Source organism: Agelaius phoeniceus, chromosome 30, assembly GCF_051311805.1.
Source record: "Agelaius phoeniceus isolate bAgePho1 chromosome 30, bAgePho1.hap1, whole genome shotgun sequence".
NCBI classification, from domain to species: domain Eukaryota; kingdom Metazoa; phylum Chordata; class Aves; order Passeriformes; family Icteridae; genus Agelaius; species Agelaius phoeniceus.
Window position 1 is genome coordinate 4,740,033 of NC_135294.1, and position 16,521 is coordinate 4,756,553.

The window sequence follows — 16,521 nt, forward strand, 5'->3', positions numbered from 1 at the left end:
CCAGATGCACCTGTTGCATTCCACAGCAGCAGATAACCATTGGTTACATTTTGTTCCTGAGGCCTCTCAGCTTCTCAGGAGGGAAAAATCCCAAGGAAAGGATTTTCCATAAAAGCTGCCTGCGCCAGGTGCCACCAATGGCCCAGGCAGGTGCCGGCCGTGCCCAGGCTGCTCCTGCAGCCCTGCCAGGGATTTTCTGCCCTCCTGCAGCAGGCAGGGCCCCAGGCCAGGTCCCACATGGCTGTCACCTGACTCAGCCCTGGTGGCCAACCTGGTGACCGACAGAAGCCTCCGAGCTCTCCCCGGCAGCTCTGGTAACTCTGGCTCCGACCGGGGGCATCTCAGGGCTCTGGGGGGGCCGGGATGTTTGGGGGCCCCCCTGATCACAGAGGGGTCCCCAAGGGTGGGCATGGCTGAGGGCACGCTGGGCACCATCATAGGCAGGAGAGCAGCTGAGCCTGGCAGGGCATTTCGTCATCCAAGGAAAGTTTAGTTGGATTTTTTTTGTTTTTTGTGGTGGTTTTTTGGTGTTTTTAATTTTTTTTATTTTTGGGTTTTTTTTTTGTTTTGGGGTTTTTTTTGTTTGTTTGCTTTTTTATTTTTGGGGGTTTTTTTGGGTTTTTTTGTTTATTTTTTTGTTGTTGTTTTTTTGTTTGTTTTTTTGTTTGTTTGGTTTTTTGTTTTTTTTAGAAAGGTGAGAGCTTTCAAGGGCATGGACACTCTTCTTGCCAAGAAACGCCGCAGCTCCGGCCAGAACACCTTGACTGACAGGGGAGAAAAAAAGAGATTAATATTCCAGTTTTCAGTTTCTCAACAGCAAAAAGGCTCGAATGCTGTCAGAAATGGATTCATTCTCAGGCACTTTAATTAAAAGTACTCCGACCAGGAGGTTTCCTTAGCAGGGTCACCTCTGAGCTTTTAAAATGTGACCTTAAACCTTCCTCCCATGGAGGGCTCTGGCCATCAGGACTGGCTGTTTGGCTTCCCCGGCAAGGGGATTTGGGAGATTTCAGGGGAGAAATGACACCAGCACTTTGTCAGGGCTTCTGGACAGAGATCAGGTGCCCCGGCCAAGGGGCTCAGCTATGGGAACGGGAATAACATTCCTTTAGTAGTATGGATAATAAACAAACAAACAACAGCAACTCCCCGCCCGTGCGAGCGGCACCCAGCGCCCCCAGCCCCGGCTGAGCCCCCACCCTCCCTCTTTTCTCACTCTCTCCCTCCCTCTCTCACTCTCTTCGTGTTTCTCTCCCTCCTCTCTCCTTCTCTCTCTCCCTTTCTCCCCCTCTCTCCATCCCTCCCTCCTCTCTGCCTCTGTCCCTGTCTCCCTCCCTCTGTCCCTCACTCTCTCCTTGCCTCTCTCCCTTTCTCCCCCGTCTCTCTCTCCCTCCCTCCTCTCTCTCTCCATCTCTCCCTTCTCTTTCCCTCTCTCCCTCCCTCACTCTCTCCCTCTCCCTCTCCTTGCCTCCCTCTCTCCCTCTTCTCTCCCTCCCTCCCTCCTTTCTCTCTCTCTCTCTCCCTCTCCATCTCTCCCTCCTCTTTCCCTCCCTCCCTCTCTTCTCTCTCCTTCCTCTTTCCCTCTCTTCTCCCTCTCTCCCTCTCTCCCTCTCTCCTCCCTCCCTCCTCTCTCCCTCTCTCCCTCCTCTTTCCCTCTTTCCGTCTCTCCCTCCTCTTTCCGTCCCTCCCTCCTCTCTCCCTCTCTCTCTCCCTCCTCTTTCCGTCTCTCCCTCCCTCTCTTCTCTCTCCCTCCTCTCTCCCGCCCTCCCTCCCTCTCTCTCTCCATCTCTCCCTCCCTCCCTCTCTCTCTCCCTCCTCTTTCCGTCTCTCCTTCCCTCTCTTCTCTCTCCCTCCTCCCTCCCTCCGTCCCTCCCTCTCTCCCTCCCTCTCTCTCTCCATCTCTCCCTCCCTTTCTCCATCTCTCCCTCCCTCCTCTCTCCCTCTCTCCCTCCCTCTCTCTCTCCCGGGGGAGGGACGCTCCGGGACCGGCGGAGAGGCGGCAGCGATCCGGGCCATGGGGGCAGCCCAGAGCCGGGACCCCCGAGCCCCTCGAGCCCCCCGGGAGCCCCGGGAGCGGTGAGTGCTGGGGAAGGGGCGCCTCGCGGTCCGGGCGGGTCCCGTTCCCCCCTCCCCGCCCGGGCCGTGCTCGCTGCGGTGGAGGCGGCGAGCGGACGGTGATGTTTAATTAGCGGGGAGAAAGTTCCTTCCCCTCTGCCCCTGTCTTCCCCCAGCCCTGGGGTCAGCTCAGCCCAGGGGGAGGCTGGGCCGCCTCGGGACCCCCGGGTGGGAGCTGGGGGGGGTCTGCAGGCTGGGGGGGGCTGGGGCTGCTCCCCACCCGCTGCTCGGCGCTGGGAACTGAAGGGGAGACACTGGGATCAAAAGGAAAAGTGGAAACATCTCATCTGTGAATCAACCAAAACATTGCTGAGAACAGGCGTGTTTTCTTTAAGGGACACCCTGCGAGGCTGTGTGTTTGCAAACAGTGGGCTCAGACAAGGAAAACAAGCGTGTTCTGCCCTTGTAAATGCTCGCTCCTGCCTTTATTTCCTGCAGTCCCCTCCTACCTGGACATTTGAGGTATTTTCAGGTGGAAAAGCCATCACAGTGCTCCCTGCGTGGCTGGAGCTGCTCCTTTCTGCCTCGTTGGACTCAGCCGTTTCTCCTTCCCACCTGTTTGCTCCACCTTGAGCAAACTTTGTTTTGTTCCTCCCACCCTTTGCCATCTTCCTGGTCCCCTCCCCATGTCCTGGTTGTTGTCCTCACTCTTTGCTGTCCCCATTCCTGCTGGTAGCCCAGGTTATGGGTTAGGGTGCTGCCTGCATTTCCCCAAATGACTGATTCTGGAGTAAACTCCGGGATCTAAGGGCCTGACAAACACCTGATAAAAGCATTCCTGCCACATAGCACAGATATTTTTAGCAAAGGGAGCAAAGGAGCTGAAGGGGGAGTCAATAAGCTGCGTGATGAAGGCAGCTGCTTGTGTTCATCCAGCATCAGTGTGGAAATGGGGCTGGAGCCTGCTCCTTTTGAAATGAGCTCGCACCCACACGAGTGCATCAGCGAGATTAAGCTGTGCTTGGCATTTTTAAAATGCAGGGATAGCAGAGCATTCATTATCCCATCGGTCCTTTTCAGTGCAGCCACAAATGTCTGTATTTATCCATTTGCTGGCAGTCTGCTGGGGAAAGGCAGCTGGAGCCCGGGGCTGGCTGCTGCTGTCCAGGCTCGTGTGTGACAGTTGTGTCCTTTATTTCTATTTCTGTAGCGCTGCTTTGATGGAATGTGCAGCGATGGGAACTGTCACATCCCAGGCCGGGGAGGGTCCTGGGGGAGCTGAGCTGCTCGGCAGCGCTGTCCCACGCTGGGCACGGCTTTGGAGCTCGGGAGTGCTGCCACAGGGGGGGACAGCGCTCCTGCAGTGCCACCCGGGCTCCTTCTGTGCCACCTGGGCTCCCTCAGTGCCATCCTGCTCCTCCTGTGTCACCCCAGCTCCTGCTGTGTCACCCGGGCTCCCTCAGTGCCACCCGGGCTCCCTCAGTGCCACCCTGGCCCCCTCAGTGCAACCCGGGCTCCCTCAGTGCTATCCTGCTCCTCTGTGCCACCCCGGGTCACTCTGTGCCATCCGAGCTCTTGCTGTGCTACCCTGGCTCTATCTGTGTCACCCGGGGTCCTTCTGTGCCACTTGGGCTCCTGCGGTGCCACCCCGGCTCTCTCTGTGCCACCCCGGCTCTCTCTGTGTCACCCGGGCTCCCTCAGTGCCATTCTGCTTCTCCTGTGCCACCCCGGCTCTCTCTGTGTCACCCGGGCTCCTGCAGTGCCACCCTGGCTCCCTCAGTGCTATCCTGCTCCTTCTGTGCCACCCGGGCTCCTTCTGTGCCACCCGGGCTCCTCCTGTGTCACCCTGGCTCCCTCAGTGCCATCCTGCTCCTCCTGTGTCACCCAGGCTCCTGCTGTGCCACCCCAGCTCCCTCAGTGCCATCCGGCTCCTCTGTGCCACCCTGGCTCTCTCTCTGTCATCCTGGCTCTCTCTGTGCCACCCGGGCTCTTGCTGTGCCACTCAGGCAGATGGCAGAGGCTGAGATGGTTTTGTCTGCCTTCAATTCCAGTTCCAGTGCCAGGACATCGGGTGTCTGTCGTTCTGCTCACTCCGGGCTGTGCCCAGGGGTGTCCAGGCTGAGGTTGTGCCAAGGGCAGGAGAAGCAGAAGGAGCCCCGAGCTCCGGGTCCTGAGAGCTCGGCAGGCTCGGAAACCCATCCTGGGGAGCCCTCTAGTGAGAGCAGAGCCCGCCCGAGCCCCGGGACTGCCGCTGTGCCCGGGACAAGATCCGGGGGGCTGGCACACCTGGGGCTGCGCCGGGATGCTCCCACACCTGGGAAATGCCCAGGATGCTCCACTATGCTCTGGGATGCTCCCACACCTGGGAAACTCCTGGGATGCTCTGGGATGCTCCCACACCTGGAGAACACCCAGAAAGCTCCGGGATGCTGCTGCACCTGGGGAACGCCTGGGATGCTCCGGGATTCTCTCAAACCTGGGGAACTCCCGGGATGCTCCGGGATGCTCCCACACCTGGGAAATGCCCAGGATGCTCCACTATGCTCTGGGATCCTCCGGGATCCTCTGGGATGCTCTAGGATGCTCCGGGATGCTCCCACACCTGGGGAATTCCCAGGATGCCCGGGATGCTCTGGGATGCTCCAGGATGCTCTGGGATGCTCCCTCACCTGGGGAACTCCCAGGATACTCCAGGTGCTGCTGCATGCAGGAAATGCTGATCCCTGCTCAATAGAATAGATCGGAATATAGGTCGCTGTGTTTTTGGGGGTCAGAAATTGTGCACGCTGTGTTTTGGGGTCAGGAACTGTGCATGCCGTGTTTTTGGGGTCAGGAACTGTACACGCCGTGTTTTTGGGGTCAGGAACTGTACACGCCGTGTTTTTGGGGTCAGGAATTGTGCACGCCGTGTTTTTGGGGTCAGGAACTGTGCCTGCCGTGTTTTTGGGGTCAGGAATTATACACGCCATGTTTTTGGGGTCAGGAATTGTACACGCCGTGTTTTTGGGGTCAGGAATTGTACACGCTGTATTTTTGGGGTCAGGAATTATACACGCCATGTTTTTGGGGTCAGGAATTATACACGCCATGTTTTTGGGGTCAGGAATTATACACGCCGTGTTTTTGGGGTCAGGAATTGTACACGCCATGTTTTTGGGGTCAGGAACTGTGCCTGCCATGTTTTTGGGGTCAGGAATTATACACGCCATGTTTTTGGGGTCAGGAACTGTGCCTGCCGTGTTTTTGGGGTCAGGCAGAGGCTCTGCTGCCAGACTGCCAGCAGGAAGTTCATCCCCAGTGTGAAGGGAAGGTCCTTGTGGATCAGAGCTGTTATCCCTGGATGCAGCTGGCTTCCTGCAAGGATAAACGTGAAAAACTAAGCAAGGTTTTGCTTCTTTTTGCAGCTTCTGTGATGACAGGGCTCTTGTAGCTCCAAACTACTTGGGGCTCCTCCTGTCCTCTGTGCAGCAGAGGCCGCTGGAGTCCCCCTCCTGGAAAGCGTGGGCAGTGTGAGAATTGTGGGTGGAGTTTTAGGCAGTTCAGAGCCTTCTGTGAGCTGCACATCCCTGTCCCTGAGCCTCATTGTAAATCAAAGGCGACTCTGACATTGGTGAGGGAGAGGGAATGATGCATCTGACTCTGTGGACATCAGAATGTTAATGAATTACTTTATTATACTACACTCTGTACATTGTATTTAAACTGAATTTGCCATGCACTCACTCTTGCTCACAACTGCTCACAGTGCACAGAATCTTGTGACTGCCACCTGACAGTCTTGACACACACACCCACACCATGACTTTGGCTAAACAATCTCCATATTGCATTCCACTTTTGCACAAACACAGGCACGGCAAATTATAAAAATTGTGTTCTCTTTCTCTGGAGTGCAAAAAACGTAAATCCCAGAAATATTCTTAAGAAGAACGAGGAGAAATGTGGGGCTACATCGCCCTGCGTGTGTGCAGGGCTGGGCACAGTGACAGCAGTGCCAAGGACAGCCTGTCCAGCTGCTGCCTGTGTGGGCTGCCCCTCTCTGCCAGCCTGGGAACTGCTGCCAGGTGTTTTTAAACAGCTCAGCATCCTCCCTGCTCTGCAGAGCTGCGTTTGCTGACCGTGCCAAGCAGCGTTTGGCAGGCACAGCCTCCGGTGTGACCGACAAAGTCAGGTTATCTCCCTGGTGGTGATTTGCAGCCAGTGCTGCTGCCAGGCTGGGTCAGGTGCCAAGCTGGAAAATGCCACTCGAGGCATTTTCTTAATTGCTCCTCAGGAAGAGCAGGTGGAAGCAGGCTCTGCCCCTGCACTGCTCTGGTGTCTTCCTGCCCCAGGGCTCTGCAGGGTTCAGTCCTGCTGATCCTGTTCCTGCTGGCTCCTTCCCGGGGTGCTGGGTGGGATTGGGGTTCCTGGCTGGATGCAGTGTGTGTGCACTGCCTGCACAAGGACAGGTCCTGATGCTTTCCTGCTCTCGTGTGCCCCAGTTCCCTCCTCCAGCAGGTCACACACAGCTCCTTCCCTCTGCAGCAGAGGTGGCTCATCCCTGCTGCTGCTCCTGCTGCTCTCAGCTTTCTCATCCCCTCTGAGCTCCCTGCAGAGCTCCTCAGCTGCTCCTTGGGCTCAGGGAGGTGGGAAGGGGAAGCAGAGGCAGGAGGAGGATGAGGTCAGGCTGCAGCATGTTGCTGCAGCATTGCTCACGCTGAGGAGCTGATGTAAAATTCAGCTGCAGAAATCAGCTCTGCTGCTTCAGAGCGGGGAAGTGGGCTGTGCTCTGCTCACGGCAGCCATGGGCAACAGGATGTGGAGCTTCTGCTTTTGCTTCAGACTCGTGGTTTTGCTTCAGAGTCACGGTTTTGCTTCAGAATCATTGTTTTGCTTCAGAATCATAGTTTTGCTTCAGACTCATGGTTTTTGGCTAAGCTTCAGTAAGAGTCACGTCGTCCCCTCTCGCTCTGCGCCCTCCACAGCAGCAGGGCAGTGTACAGGGTCCCTTGTCCCCCTGGGGATGTGGGGACCGATGTGGTGCAGGGGCCACCCAAGGTGTTCGTTCCCACGTGCCTCTCCTGCCACTGACCTGTGGTGGGAACTGGCAGCGCCTCAGCTTTGGTTCACCCAGAGGAGTCTTTGGGGAAGCTTAGAAGCGTTGTGGAAAGGGGTGAGAGATTTTCTTTTCGAGAGGATGGAGAGTGAAAGCACGCAGGAATGACACATATACCTAATAAGGACACCAAGAGAGGGAAGCCTGGAGAAAGGATCCCTGCAGGGAGGTTATTTGAGATGCTCAACGGTGACTACTGAGCCCTTTGAAGCTTCAGACAGAGGCAGCCAGACCAGATGGACAGGTCTGCTCTGGCCCAGGGGCCTCTCTGTCCGTGCACAGGCATTCCCAACCCCCAGAGCTGCCTGGTGACTCACAGGGAAGCCGTGGGCTCATGGGAGCTCTTGGTGTGGTCAGCAGGGCCAGCAGCGTTCCCTGCAGTGGGCCAGGCTGCTTTCACAGCAGGACACTTGTCTGTCTGTCCTGAGGCCATCCCTGGGACTGGGCTAAACCAGTCAGGGCTCCGGGGAGCTGCCAAATGTCACTGCCCGTGTCAGATCTGCTGCAGAGCCCTGGACATTCCTCCCGGTGCTGCGGCACGGTGTCAGAAATGTTATCCTCCTCTCTCTAGCAAGTGTGTGGGAGGTGATGAATTTGGGAGTGGGAGCCCTTGTTAGGGGAAAAGGGAAAAGTTCTCGAGGGAGGCCGGCAAGGTTGATTTCTGTGGGAACTTCTGGCTGTTATTTTTAAACAACAATAGCTTAATAAATAAATAAACTTGCTGCCACGGAAGGATATAGCATCAGCCAGGGCTGTTGGGGCCGGTATTTCCTTGGAAAGTGGAAAGGACAGGTGTTTCCCTCCCCTCTGCCCCTGCCCGCTGTGTTTGGCTCCTCAGCTCTGGGGGACCCCCCTTTCCTTGGGGGGACCGAGGATTCCTTGGGGAATGAGGATTCCTTGGGGAATGAGGATTCCTGGGCGCTGCCCACCCCCCACGGCACTTCCCCACCCGTGTGGGGTCTTCTCGGGCACGTCCAGAGTGGAAAGAATCTCTTTTAGCACAGGTGCAACCAAATCGATGCGGGATAAACTGCCGGGGATTGGGTTTCACCGTTCCCTGCCCTCTCACAGAGGGGCTCCCTGTGGCGGGGAGGGGAGGGAAGGCAGCGCAGGCGAGGGGTGACAGCGACGTGCCCCGACCCCACTTTTGGGCAGAAATTGGCCGATTTGAGAGCTCGCATAGGAAGGAAAAACAGCGGGAGGGTGGAGAGGGGGGCAAACCGGGGAGCCCCGCGTCCATCCCCGCGTCCATCCCTGGGTCCATCCCCGCTGCAGGAGGCGTTGGGGGGGTTCGGGCTCGGCCCCTCCCCGGGGCGGGGGAGCCCCGTGTCCATCCCCGCGTCCATCCCCGTGTCCGTTCCCGCGGCGGGGGCTGCGGGAGGCGTTGCGGGGGTTCGGGGTCAGCCCCTCCCCGGGGCGGGGGAGCCCCGCGTCCATCCCTGTGTCCATCCCCGTGTCCGTCCCCGCTGCGGGGGCTCCGGGAGGCGCTGGGGGGTTCGGCTCGGCCCCTCCCCGGGGCGGGCGCTCCCCGCCGGCGGTAGCGCGGTGCGGGGGCGGGCGGCCCGAGCGGAGCGGGGCGCGATGGGGGCGGCGCGGCCGCAGTGAGCCCGGCGGGGAGCGGAGCGGGCGCGGAGCGGGGCCGATGGCGTTCAGCGCCTGGCAGATCCTCTCGCCGGTGCAGTGGGCCCGCTGGACATGGTCGGCGGTGCGGGGCGGGGGCAGCCCCGAGGAGGGTGACGGTGCTGGCGAGGAGGATGATGATGATGATGAGGAGGAGCAGGACCCGCCGGCGGGGGGCTCGGCCCTTGGCTTCAGGCAAGTCACCCATGGCTCTTTCCCTTCCCTGCGCGTCCTCCCCGGCCCTGTCCCCATCCTCTCCCCGCTCGCTGCTTGGCTGCCGGGGATCTCGCACCGCACCGGGGGTTGGGGGGCCGGGAGCCGCTCCCCGGAGGATGCCGGGGGCTGGGGGGCCCGGAGCCGCTCCCCGGAGGATGCCGGAGCAGCCGGGCTCGCTGCGTGTCCTTGGAGGCCCGTGCTGTGTGCTCAGAGCTGGCTGGAAGCCCCCGGCAGGGCTGGGGTGCGCAGGGCGCTGCTGCCGCTGATGTTTCACCTGCTCTCCCTGTTCCCTTTGCCAGCATGTCCCGCTGGACAGGAGCGAGGGGATGCCCGCGGCCAGCCTGGGGCCTGGCTGGACGTGTGGGCGCCCTGCAGGATTTCAGAGGTAGCCTTGAAAGCAGTAATTCCTCACTCTTTTCCCTCCCTCCCCCTTCGGCAGCTCGGACTCCACTGATAATTTTGAGACCCCCGAAGCAGAAACGCCGGCCTGCTCGCCAGTCAAGGAGTTCCGTGAGCCCCCGGGATCGCCAGAGCCTGAGGCCGGGAGCCAAGGTAAAGAATCAGCTCTAAAGAGTGCCACCTCCTGCTCTTGGTGCTCTGCTGTGGTGGCAGAAAGGCAGGGTGGGGTCAAGGAGTAAAATTCCCTGACTTTGAGTAATGCCTGGCACACTTTTGGTGGTTGATGGCCTGGACAGTTCAAATGCCAGGGCTGGGCTGGGCGCCCCACAAAGAGCTGTGCTGGGGGGAGTCCCGGGGTGCTGTTGAATTATTTTATCAGTGAAATAATGTTCCTCTGACACTTCCTCTGCAGCCTGGGGGCTGCCCTGGCTGCTGCTGGCTGGTGGGACCTTGCTCATGTGTCCCTCACCCCTGGCTCCTGCACAGCAGTGACAAAATGCCAGGTCTGTGTCCCCCAGGCTGGTCAGTGGAAGGGATTTCATGGCACAGGCCATTTTTCCTTGCAGTTGGGTGCCAGCTGTCCTCAAGATGCAAGAGCTCAATGCTGCTAAACCCCATTTTTTGAGAAATTGCAGGGGATCTGCTCTAACTGTGTGGGGTTTCCCTTGCTGGTGGGTCCTGAGCTGTTTTGCAGGTTTATCCCTATGTCCCACACCTCTTCTGCTCCCCTGAGTGTGGCTCCCCAATAGCCCATGGCCTTGTGAGGCCCCACTGTCTCCATTCCCTCCTCTTCAGGGCTTTGTGCTGGGCTGATCTTGGTGTTTTCCTCTGTTTTTGTGCTGCTGGGAGGAGGCTTTGAAGCTGCAGCAGCCCACAGGAGGTTATCAGGGCAGGGCAGGGCAGGGAGGAGAGCTCCCCTCGCATGTGCTCTCAGCAGGGCAGGGTGGCTGGGCAGTGCCAGGCTCCTTGTGAGCCCTGGGGTGCCCTGCAGGAGCCTCTCCAAGGCACAGGGGAATTTGTGGTGGCTCAGGCAGTCCTGGACAGGCCATGCTGAGCATTCCCTGCCCTCTCAGTGCTGCAGACCCTGGTGTGTGATATGCAATGTTGTGCTTTCCTTCAATGCTGGCAGCAGCAGCAGCAGCTGGGAACTTTGTGTGGGGCTGATTTCAGGGCACATGGGCTTGGTCCAGAGCATGGGTCCTTCTGTGCAGGAGCCCAGGCACAGGATGCTGTGGCTCTCCATCTCCTGTGGTGTTGTTCTGCTTTGGGTGCTCATCCATCCCTGTGCAAAACTCCAGTTTGTCTGCTGTGGTGGAGGGAGTGCTCTGTTCGTGCTTCCAGTAATCACAGCTCTTGGAATAATCCTTTTAAGAAGGGATGATAGAGGCATCTTTACTTTGGGGATAATGCCTGGGAAAGGGGGGGAGAGATAAAGGCTTTCCTGGCAGGTGGGAAGATCATTTCAGGGTGTCACTGTCCCCCTGAGTGCCTGTGCCCCTTGTCCTGGGATGAGCAGCTCCTGCTCAGCAGTGAGGGAGTATCTGCTCCTGCACACAAAGCTCCCAGTGTTCTGCAGACGGGGGCATGATCTCCAGCAAAAGCTGTTTTTTTCTGTGCTGGCTGGCAGAGAGTGGCATGTTGGAGCCAGCAGAGCCAAACTGTGGTGCCCTTCCCTGCCCCTGTCTCTGGCTGTGCCTGTTCAGGTTCTCTGGAATGGTGGAGAGAAGGGATTCTCTGGCTGTGGGTGGCTTTGCAGTGTGCAGAGGCACCCTGGGCTGTCACACCCCCAGTGCAATCCCTGTGCCAAGGCCTCGTCTTTGCATTCTGCTGCTGCACAGCAGCCCTTGGGTCTGGCTGCAGCTCGGTTGCAGCAGTGGCAGGGATGCAATCCCTGAAATGGCTGCATGGCAGCACCAGGAGCTGCTCCCTGCTGGGCTCTTTGGGGCAGTGCCAGGGCTGCACCTGGGGGCAGGCACTGCACCCCTGGCCTTGAGGGACAGGCACTGTCTGTATTTGCAGTGTATTTGCAGTCTCACCCTGCCTTGGGAATAAATAGAGTGAGGAATGACACAAGCTGTGACTCCAGGGCTGGCTGCTCCATGCACAGCCAAGAGGTGACCTGGCTGTGTTAAACCCTGTCCTTGGGGACAAAAATTCAGCCCTGGAGGGAGCTGCAGCGAGGGTTTGTGCCCACTCAGTTTCTTCTTGTGGTCTTGGCTGGTGGGATTAATTCTACCCCATTCTTGCTGGAGTTGATCTGCAGTCATCTGCCAGTAGATGTTTTGCACAAGGAAAAGTAGGTATTGGAGTTATCTGCAGTCATCTGCCAGTAGATATTTTGCACAAGGAAAAGTAGGTATTGGAGTTATCTGCAGTCATCTGCCAGCAGATGTTTTGCACAAGGAAAAGTAGGTATTGGAGTTATCTGCAGTCATCTGCCAGTAGATGTTTTGCACAAGGAAAAGTAGGTATTGGAGTTATCTGCAGTCATCTGCCAGTAGATGTTTTGCACAAGGAAATGAGCAGAAGCAGCAGATCTGGAGCCATCAGAGCTGGGAGCTGCCCTGATGCAGGGCACGTGTTTTCCGGTGTGTTAGCAGCATCCTCCCTCTGATGCTAATTCTTAACAGAATGGATTTAAAAATAGATCAACGGCTGTTGAACACTGACAGAAAGCAGTGGTGGGGCTGAGCTGGGCGTGTGGGGCAGATATCCTGTGCTGGGATGGGAAGTGTGTGACTCACAGCTGAGCCCAAAGAGAGCAGAGGGGCTGTTCTGGCACAGGGGTTGCTGCCTGTGGGATGGAAAGGGCTCTGAGCCTTTGCTGCCGAGTTCTCCTGGCTGGTTTGAGGGATGGCGTGTTGGAAAGCTGTTTAAGTCGGTGTTTGTGTTTAATTTCAGCCCGAGGAAGACAAGCAAAGCAATTATAATGCAGAGGCACAACGCGTCTGTTACTGCGGTGCCAGACTGCCCTGCCTGCTTTTCTTTAGAAAGTAAAAAAAAATAAAAAAAAATCTCTGTTTTCACTTTGTAGCATCCCCTGCAGGTACTCAGCTGGGTGTGGAGCAGGTTTGCAGCCTGAGCACAGCCAGGACAGGGCTGTGGGTGAGATCCAGCTTGTCCTGTGCTGTGTGTGGGGCAGAGCCTGGGGTCTGTGTGTGCCAGGCTCTGAACTGTCCAGAACTGACAGGGTGCAGTGCCAGAAGTGGGGCAGGATTGTATTTGGGTTTCCCTTAGACAAAGGAAGGAATGATTATTGTGGTGGTGTTCACAGGGGTCCCAGGATGAGGGAAGAGATGAGAATCTTGATTTCATGTTTCAGAAGGCTGATTTATTATTTTATGATATATATTATATTAAAAGAAAATGATATATTGAAACTATACTAAAAGAATTGAAGAAAAGATTTCATCAGAAGGCTTGAAAGGAATAGAAAGGAATAATCACAAAATCTTGTGACTGACAGGAGAGTCTGAGCCAGCTGGGCTGTGATTGGCCATTAATTAGAAACAACCACATGAGAACAACCAAAGATGCACCTGTTGCATTCCACAGCAGCAGATAATTATTGTTTTTCTTTTCCTCTGAGGCTTCTCAGCAGAAAAATCCTGGCAAAGGGATTTTTCAGAAGATATCATAGCAACAAATGATGAATTTGACTCTATGTTTTTAGAAGGCTAATTTATTATGATATGATATTATAGAATATTATACTAAACTATACTGAAGAATACAGAAAGGATACAGACAGAAGGTTAAAAAGATAATGATGAAAACTCGTGATTCTTTCCAGAGCCCTGGCACAGCTTGGCCCTGATTGGCCAAAACACTCAGACTAGAAATTTAATGAAACAATACTTGTTGGTAAACAATCTCCAAACACATTCTAAAGGAGTAAAACACAGGAGAAGCAAATCAGATAATTATTGGTTTTGGGGTTTTTTTTGTTTTGTTTTGTTTTGTTTTTTTTCTGAGGCTCCTCAGTTTCCCAGGAGAAAAATCCTGAGCAAAGGGATTTTTTTCCAAAAAAACGTGAATCCCACAGGATGGGCCACCTCAGGGTCACCTCTTTGGGACGCTCTGGAAGGGGCAGAGCTGTGTGTGGTCCGTGCCTGCCTGCCCTCCTTCTCCTGGGCTGCTCAGCCCAGATTTGGCCCAGAAGGAGGATTTGAGCAGTGACAGGGCTGGGGGACAGCTGCAGGAGTTGGGGACAAGCTGGTTTCCCTGGCAGGAGCCACGAGCCAAGGGAGTACGTGCGGAGCCGGCAGGGCTGCTCACAACGTGACTGCCTGGGGCTGGGGCTGGGGGAGAGCTCAGGAGGAGCAGAGAGAGCTCAGGAGGAGCAGGGAGAGCTCAGGAAGAGCAGGGAGAGCTGCAGGGCTGGGAATGGGGCTGGGGATGAGAATGGGGATGGGGGAGAGCTGCAGGAGGAGCAGGGAGAGCTGCAGGAGGAGCAGGGAGAGCTCAGGAAGAGCAGAGAAGAGCATTCAGGAGGAACAGGGAGAGCTGCAGGGCTGGGAATGGAGCTGGGGGAGAGCTCAGGAGGAGCAGGGAGAGCTGCAGGGCTGGAAATGGGGATGGGGCTGGGAATGGGAATGGGGCTGGGAATGGGGATGGGGGAGAGCTCAGGAGGAGCAGGGAGAGGTCAGGAAGAGCAGAGAGAGCTGCAGGAGGAGCAGGGAAAGCTGCAGGGCTGGGGCTGGGAATGGGGCTGGGAATGGGGATGGGGGAGAGCTCAGGAGGAGCAGAGAGAGCTGCAGGGCTGGGAATGGGAATGGGGCTGGGAGAGAGTTACAGGAGGAGCAGGGAGAGCTCAGGAGGAGCAGGGAGCATTCAGGAGAGGAGCAGGGAGAGTTGCAAGGCTGGGGCTGGGAATGGGGATGGCAATGGGGATGGGAGAGAGCTGCAGGAGGAGCAGGGAGAGCTGCAGGGCTGGGAATGGGGATGGGAGAGAGCTCAGGAGGAGCAGGGAGCATTCAGGAGGAGCAGGGAGAGTTGCAGGGCTGGGCATGGGAATGGGGCTGGGAATGGGAATGGGAATGGGGGAGAGCTCAGGAGGAGCAGGGAGAGCTGCAGGGCTGGGAATGGGGCTGGGGATGGGAATGGGGATGAGAATGGGGTTGGGGGAGAGCTGCAGGAGGAGCAGGGAGAGCTCAGGAGGAGCAGGGAGAGCTGCAGGGCTGGGAATGGGGCTGGGGATGAGAATGGGGATGGGGGAGAGCTGCAGGAGGAGCAGGGAGAGTTGCAGGAGGAGCAGGGAGAGCTCAGGAGGAGCAGGGAGAGCTCAGGAGGAGCAGGGAGAGCTCAGGAGGAGCAGGGAGAGCTGCAGGAGGAGCAGGGAGAGCTGCAGGCACCGTGCTGGGCTCGGGGAGGGCTCCCTGGGGAGAGCCAGGGCTGCACTGAGGTTTTTTGCCAGGGCTGGGCAGCTGTGGGAGCCCCCAAGGACGGGGCTTGTGCTTTCTGCATCCTGTGTAATTGTTCCTGCTGCTGTTGGAGGCAGAAGAAATGTAGAGGGGGAGAGGAACTAGGGGAAACCCAGCCCCCCTGAGATTGAGGAGGGGCATTTCTGCTGCAAAAGATTTCCAAAACCAGCAGCTGAGCCTGCACCTCCTGCCTCCCAGTATGGCCCAGTTCCTCAGCTCTCAGGCTGGCTGTGGGAGGGGATGAGCCCTCCTGGGTGCAGAAAATGAGGGAATCACAGAACTGGAGAAGCTGGCTGGGTGCTTCTTCTGCTCTTTGTGGGAAAACCGTTCTGAGCTATGGCCGCACGCTCCTTTCCTCCCCACCCTGGAGTCAGCACGGCGTGGAGAGGCAGTTTGTGTGCTGGCTGCTTGGTATTCAAGGAGTAATTACTCATTGCTTGGGTTAGAAACCAGGATGGGCTCACGTCTGTGAGAACAGCAGCTGCCAAACCTTCTGCTGGGAAGGCAAAATGCACTTAAATAGTCCTTTTGCCCTGACTTTGAAGTGTGTTCTTCTATTCAGGGCTGTCTCAGGAAGGCTTCAAACAGCTGAGCAGCACAGCAAGTGTAATAAAGTTTTCTTTGGGGTCTGTTAAGGAGGTTTTCCTGGTTTCTAATGATGGGAAGGCCTGCCAGGCGCTGCCTCAGACTGTTCCCTGGCTGCACTCCAAGTACTCATCCACTGCATTTGTGTTTACTGATGCATTTTCTGGGGCATCAAGGCAATGTCTACTTGGAGGGAGCTTTTTTTAAATTTTTTTTGCAGTCTGAGGAAGCATTTTTGCAGTCTCAGGGAGCACACAGACCCTCATGATTCATTTTCATGGCTTTTAGCATCCTGGGGATCAATTACGCCAACCACGAGCCATCAACTGAGTCAGGGTTGTTGGCTCCATGTCCTGGATCAGTCCTGGGATCAGATATTTGCCTGATTCCCTGTTCCTCTGCCAGCCTGGCTCTGTTACCAGCACACATGAGCTGGTTGCAAATGCCTGGTGATAGGAAAATGTAAGAGCCAAAATGAGGGATGTGGGACTCCAGGTGGCTCTCCAAAATGCAGTTTATTGTATCCAAAATGCAGTTTATTGTATCCAAAATGCAGTTTATTGTATCCAAAATGCAGTTTTTTGTGTACAAAATGCAGTTTATTGTATCCAAAATGCAGTTTATTCAATCCAAGATGTCACAGCAGTCCAGGCTGGTGGGTGACAGAGCTGTGCCCACAGCTGTCAGCTCCAGCTGCAGGCAGGCCTGGATACCCTTAGTTAAGGTTACAAATGCATTATTTACTTTTCTTTTGGTTACATTGCATTATTTACTTTTCTTTGCTGAGCATCTTCATACAGTAGAACCAATCCATACCTTAACTATTATCTACAGCCTATCATAACTGCTATAATTACCATATTCATGTTATTATTCTCCAATCACTAACAGTCAGTACATTACAGTTTAAGCCAGAAGTTGTTTTTCAGTTTTCTTGCAGTGGAAAATTCTGACACCTTTTTTCTGCTTGCCACATTTGCTGCCTTGTTTGCCTGTGCTCTCTTTCCCCTTGGTAAAAACATCTTCTTTTTTGGGGTGGGTTTATCCTTTGCTCTAAGCCATAAAAACCCCTTCTAACTCACACACCCTTTGCTCCTTGGTTATCCAGTGAGACTGGCTCAGCAATTC

The 16,521-nt window shown here is 56.1% G+C and overlaps 1 protein-coding gene across 4 annotated transcripts in view; it reads left to right on the plus strand.

The window, feature by feature from the left end:
- The first annotated feature begins 1,965 nt into the window (after positions 1-1,965).
- TACC1 (transforming acidic coiled-coil containing protein 1) overlaps positions 1,966-16,521 on the plus strand; it is a 36,279-nt gene continuing 21,723 nt past the window's right edge. For 2 of the 4 annotated variants that reach the window (XR_013185627.1, XM_077191778.1), the window contains exons 1-2: positions 8,624-8,965; positions 9,426-9,538. Coding sequence is in view for 3 of the 4 variants with exons in the window: in XM_077191778.1 (XP_077047893.1) it covers positions 8,793-8,965; positions 9,426-9,538 (286 nt within the window). In the remaining variant the exon portion in view is untranslated. Of the gene's footprint in view, positions 2,077-8,623; positions 8,966-9,425; positions 9,539-16,521 lie in introns of those variants that run through there. The other 2 variants (XM_077191779.1, XM_054650603.2) reach the window with 2 other exon arrangements.